This window comes from Setaria viridis, chromosome 2 (genome assembly GCF_005286985.2).
Source record: "Setaria viridis chromosome 2, Setaria_viridis_v4.0, whole genome shotgun sequence".
NCBI classification, from domain to species: Eukaryota; Viridiplantae; Streptophyta; class Magnoliopsida; order Poales; family Poaceae; genus Setaria; species Setaria viridis.
Window position 1 is genome coordinate 32,791,480 of NC_048264.2, and position 5,376 is coordinate 32,796,855.

Genomic DNA, 5,376 nt, shown 5'->3' on the forward strand with positions numbered 1-5,376 from the left:
CTTAACTATTATATCATACACTAATAGTGTAAGAAATAGATGGTTTAGAATCACATATAGTGTATATTTTTAATTAAGGTGATTTGGATTCAAAGTTAGGGATACCTTATGTCCTCATGTTACTTTTAATAATGGCATATGTGGGTAATATAGAAGCAAATTTAAAGGATTATTTTAAATTATTTTTAAGTATTAGTAGTGGGCAATTTAGTTGCAAATATAGGGGTTATTTTAAATTATTTTTATAATAGAATGAGTGGGTAATTTTGATGAAGATTAGGGGTTACTTTAGTTTATTTCATATAATGGCAGAGGTGGGTAATTTAGATATAGATTTAGGAGGTTACTTTAGGCTATTTCATAATGGCATAGGTGGGTAATTTTTTAGAAAATATAATAGATCCTATGGTTATGATGGTTTAAATACACTGATTGATGGCCAGATATTTTGCTTTTTGTGAGAATTTCTAAGATTTCTTTCTTTTTCTAGAGTATCCACTTATGATCCTAAGTGGCTTCACCTAGAGCCTGAATTTGTCAGTAAAGTAATAATATTAAAAACTAGATCATCTAACCCCATTAAAACATAAAATTGGATTTTCGGGGAAATTTAAAAAAAAAGGAGTCTCCAATTAGTAATAGTAAGATGGAGAGCTTGAGCTTGGTGGAAGCAAGCATTGTGCAGTCTCTTGGGTGGACTCTCCCTTTGGATTGTATAGAAATATGGTTTGGACGCTAGGGATGAAGAATGGAATGAGAGAAATAGGGAGTCTGAAAGGCTGTGCATTCTTTTGGTTTTTGAACATAGAGTAGGCAATAGTGCATTCACACCGGGAGGAATAACATTATAGAAGGGAGGAGTTTGAGAGAAAGGATGACCATACAATTTCTAAGTAAACACAACAAGAAGGATACGGTTATATGGTGATATTTAGATTTATTGAAAGGTGAAAATGTGATCGAGTGGCTTGTTAATTGATGCAACACAACTTTAACGTGATCACTATGGTGGCCTAATCCTTTTGATTAAGGTTGGGAGGTCGGAGAATGATAAAAAAAATGGATGGATAGATGATGTCGATACCTTGTGATTGAGCGGTACTACTATTTGATGATGTGACACATCATGAGAGCACAGAAATAGCCATCAATGACTCTTAGTGGGTTGTATTTGTATAGAATATTTAGATGTTATACTTTAGCTTTTGTCGATCCATATTGGCCCATCCTATAAACATACGCGCTTTAAGACTCCGAATGAATCTAGTAAAATTATAACCAAAGGAATGGTGCCAGTCTCTTTAGCACGTTTCTTGTGAAACTTCGTAAATATATCTATTCATGACTTAGGATGATTGAAATGGTGTAAACCTTAGAGACGTGCTAGGTTTAGAGGAGAGATGAAATAGTTTGATCTACGGAAATCCAATGCCATATGCTGTTAGTCGAGAGGACGGTTGGTTGCTACTGTACTATCTATGTAGGAGCGGCAGGGGAAAAGTGCCCATGCTAATCGACTGGTTCAAAGCCTAGTGTGGGAAACGGCCCATCGCTCTAGTCGGGCTTCGCTCCTATGAGAACTATTATTCTTCTAATTTTTATTCTGCGAAGTAGATATTATTTAATTTAACGGTACTAATATATCTCCGATTGTCGAAGTAAGAGTGGCAGACTATTTGTTTCTGCTTATCTGGAGCTCACTGGGAATCAGGATTGTCTAGTAAACCAATTGCCTGGGGAATCTACTGTCTGAATAATGTCTGAATAAGTTAGGTGTAACACTTCTGATTTTTTTTCCGTCGATTCTCTGCCCCTGAGTAGTGAAATGCCTGAAGTACCCTAAGGATGATGATCACTCATTTTTTTCTTTTCCGTTTTCTTTTTCTCATTTTTCCTCCCTTCTTTTTTCTTTACTTCTATTTCCTTTGCGTCCGATCGCCATTTTCTTTTTTTCCTCCATTTCTCGGTCTTCGTTCCCTTTCTTATCCGTTTCTCCTCTCTTCTGTTGCTCCACGCCACGCCGACGCCCATCCAGCCCCTGGTCATACGCTGCTGCTGCGGTGCTGCCCCGCCTCACCACTAGCCAAGCTGCTACTGTTGCTCCGTCGACCTCAGCGCCGAAGGTTTCCACCCGTCGGACCCGCTGCTGCGAGCTCACGCGGGGCAAGCGGCATGCCCCGGCCGTTCGTGCTCCCTGTCAGCTGTGGCGACGACTCGCTCCCGGAGGCGGACATGGATGGGTGGGAGGTGGATGCTGGAAGGAACGGAGGCCGCCGCCGGAGGGCAGGGAGGTGGCGAGTGCCGGCGACCTGGGAGGCGGCGGGTGCGGAGGGCAGCAGGCGTCGGTGGTGGAGGCCTGGAGGGGTATCGAGGGAAAATTGACTCGCTTAATGGGTAAGCGAGGCTGAGGCCGCGTACTGAAAAATAGGGTTGCCCATTGTTTTGTGGATTGTGTGCTAAGCGGCTTTTCTGGTAATTGAGAAATAATCGAGATGTTTGTGTGGAATTTTCACTTATTTCGGCTGGTAATCGAGGAATAAGCGAATACAAACGGGACCGTAGATCATCCCGTTGCAGTTCTAATCATGTTCCAGTAATATTGATTCAATGCTATGTAGTTTCAAAATATATGCTGTAATATTGATTCTTTAACGGACGAGATTCCATAATTTTTCTTGTCTGTCCAACGGAGGTAGTAGCAACGAACCTGGTCAGGTCGCGTATCGTGACGCGAACAAGGAGCGGTGTCGCTGTCCGCTCTGCGCAACGTTGCATTCGTCTCGACCAGCGCCGATCCCCTTTTTTAAAACATGGAGCCGTGCCGTGCCGTTCCGGCCGGGGGTCGCTGCAGCTGCGCCCGTCACGTGGCATCGCACGCTTAGGTCCGAACGTCTCCGTCGACCCGCCCCGCTCCGGCGGTCCGGCCGCTACGGGCGGCTGCCGAGCGCCGAACCCGGCCGCTTACCTTGACACCCTCTCGCTGACACCGGCGCCCCGCACCCGCTTGCACAGATACAGGAGCCGGTGCAACCGAAACGGCACGGAGAATGGGGTGGTTGGTGGCTCGTCGCCGTCGCGCTCGGTAAATAGTGGTGGAGTGGAGTATCCTACGTTTCCTACAGCGCTGCTGCCGTATCCGTCGCGCAGAAGCAACCAGCCCATTTCGATACGCGCGAGGGAACAACGGGAATTTGACAGGAGACAACAAGGGAACATCCCAATCGCGAGCGATGCAGCCGGCCGCGAGAAGTTGGTCGTCGCCGCCGGCGGCAACGGAGGCCAGCCCTTACGCGATGCCTTCGCCTGTACAGCCGGCGTCGTCCAACGGTGCGTGCGCAGAAGTTGCCGATCAATTTGGGTTCTCGGTTCTTTGCAGTCCGGCGCTTCTTACACAGTTTTGCTGTTCCGCGCTCAGGCACCAAGGAGGCGGTGAAGAATGCGCTGTCGCGGTGGGGGCGGAAGGTCGGGGAGGCGACCAGGAAGGCCGAGGATCTGTCGCGCAACACTTGGCAGCACTGTGGGTGATTCTTCGTTACCTCGCTAATCATCGCCGCTTTTTGTCTAGCTTAATCATCATCAGATTAGTACTGGTAGTCAAAGCTTACTTCAATTCCAAGTGGTTTCTTTGGCCAGTGAGGACGGCGCCAAGCATCGGGGAGGCGGCCGTGGCGAGGATCGCGCAGGGGACCAAGGTGCTGGCGGAAGGCGGCCACGACAAGATATTCCGGCGGGCCTTCAGCGCCCCGCCGGACGAGCAGCTCCGCAAGTCCTACGCCTGCTACCTCTCCACGGCCGCCGGCCCGGTGATGGGCATCCTCTACCTCTCCACGGCCAGGGTCGCCTTCTGCAGCGACAGCCCCCTGTCCTACGACGCCGGCGGCGGTGACAGGACGGAATGGAGCTACTACAAGGTATCGAGTATCGACTATCGAGCACGCAGTCGCGTTCTGCACTGGCCTCTGTAGTCCTTCAACGTTTTCTTTTGCTAAGACGGCAAACGCGTGCGTGCAGGTGGCGATTCCTCTGCACCGGCTGAGGGCGGCCAGCGCGTCGGCGAGCGAGCTCAAGCCCGCAGAGAAGTTCATCCAGCTGGTGTCGGCGGACAAGCACGAGTTCTGGTTCATGGGGTTCGTCAACTACGACGGCGCGGTAGCGCACCTCCAGGAAGCGCTGAGCGGCTTCCATAACTTGCAGGCCCTTTGATATCAGGAGATCGACGGCGTTGTGTTCGTGCTCGCCAGGTACATGGAGTGGCCCTGTTCCCGCTCTTTCGCTGCCGGCAGTAGTGTTTGCAGCATACTCTACATGTTATTTAGCTGTGCTTACAGTGTACTACCCGTCCGTTCGTCCGGTCGTCCGGATTTCATGCGCAAAATACGAACCGTTCTATTTTAGAGAAGACCATGATTATTCATGAAGATGACTCTGATTATCAGTTTATCACGGACCAGATGAGCCTCTCTCTGGCCTTGACGTTTCCTGCCTGATGAAGCGATCGTGTCGTGCAACATGAGTTACACTGTGGGAGCTTGTTTTCAAAAGAAAATAGTGTGCCAAATGCGGGAGATATATTTAAGCTTGCACTTTTGTTTTGATCGTTGAATGCGAGTCGTGGGCCAAATCGCTTCCTAGCAGAACTGAGCTACTGATATCCGATTTTACACATGAGGATTAAACTCGGACTACGGCAATATATGAGGGACCTCGAGGACTTTTTCCTTATTGTTAAGTCTAGATGCTTTTGGGCTACATTACAAAATTACTTGTGGCCCAACAATTATACGCCCCGGGGGAGGGAGATTGGTCCGTCCAGTCTTCCTTCCTTCGTGGTCTGGGCCGAATCTCCACCTATACCTACAAACACCGCCACCGGCCCACCGCACATACGTGGAAAAGAATGCTGCCCGTCGGGGAAAAAGAGAGAAGAAAGAATCGACGAGATGAGATCCCATCATAAAATGAGCAATCCAAGAAAACTGAGAGCTTGAATACAATCGTTAAAAAGTTAAGAAAACCCAACTATCACAAGAGCAAACCATTGTTCCCGAATCTCTATGGAGCCACATTAGCAGACCAAAATGGTTACTCCAACCGTACTAGCTCACCCGAGTCCTCATCTCGATGGAGCAACATTAGCAGACCAAAATGGTCACTCCAACCGTGCTGGCTCACCCGAGAGCCCTCAGCGCTCACGCCGTCAAGATGCAAAATTCTTGTACTCGTTTTTGCGGCTGCGACCACTACTTAGTACTGGTACGTACCGGAGCAGCAGGCGGACCACGAATCCGCGCCAATCATGCCCGCACGAAAAGCCCTGCCCTGCCACGCAGGCACGGCCGGTCCACGCCCGATCCGGGCGCCACAAGCAAAGGCAAG

At 48.9% G+C, this 5,376-nt stretch overlaps 1 protein-coding gene across 1 annotated transcript; it reads left to right on the plus strand.

Annotated features, from left to right (window-relative positions):
* Positions 1-3,035: 3,035 nt before the first annotated feature.
* Positions 3,036-4,484, plus strand: LOC117845473 (GLABRA2 expression modulator). Its single transcript, XM_034726519.2, has 4 exons — positions 3,036-3,327; positions 3,416-3,517; positions 3,634-3,911; positions 4,012-4,484. The coding sequence occupies exons 1-4, from the start codon at positions 3,231-3,233 to the stop codon at positions 4,201-4,203; spliced, it is 669 nt and encodes a 222-aa protein (XP_034582410.1). The 5' UTR covers positions 3,036-3,230; the 3' UTR covers positions 4,204-4,484.
* The last annotated feature ends 892 nt before the right edge of the window (positions 4,485-5,376 follow it).

Bases quoted from the DNA above. Each gene is read 5' to 3' on its own strand.
- LOC117845473 (XM_034726519.2), top strand. From the start codon at position 3,231: ATGCAGCCGGCCGCGAGAAGTTGGTCGTCGCCGCCGGCGGCAACGGAG. The intron at 3,328-3,415 runs GTGCGTGCGCAG...TTCCGCGCTCAG, and splicing joins ACAGCCGGCGTCGTCCAACG to GCACCAAGGAGGCGGTGAAG. The intron at 3,912-4,011 runs GTATCGAGTATC...GCGTGCGTGCAG, and splicing joins CGGAATGGAGCTACTACAAG to GTGGCGATTCCTCTGCACCG.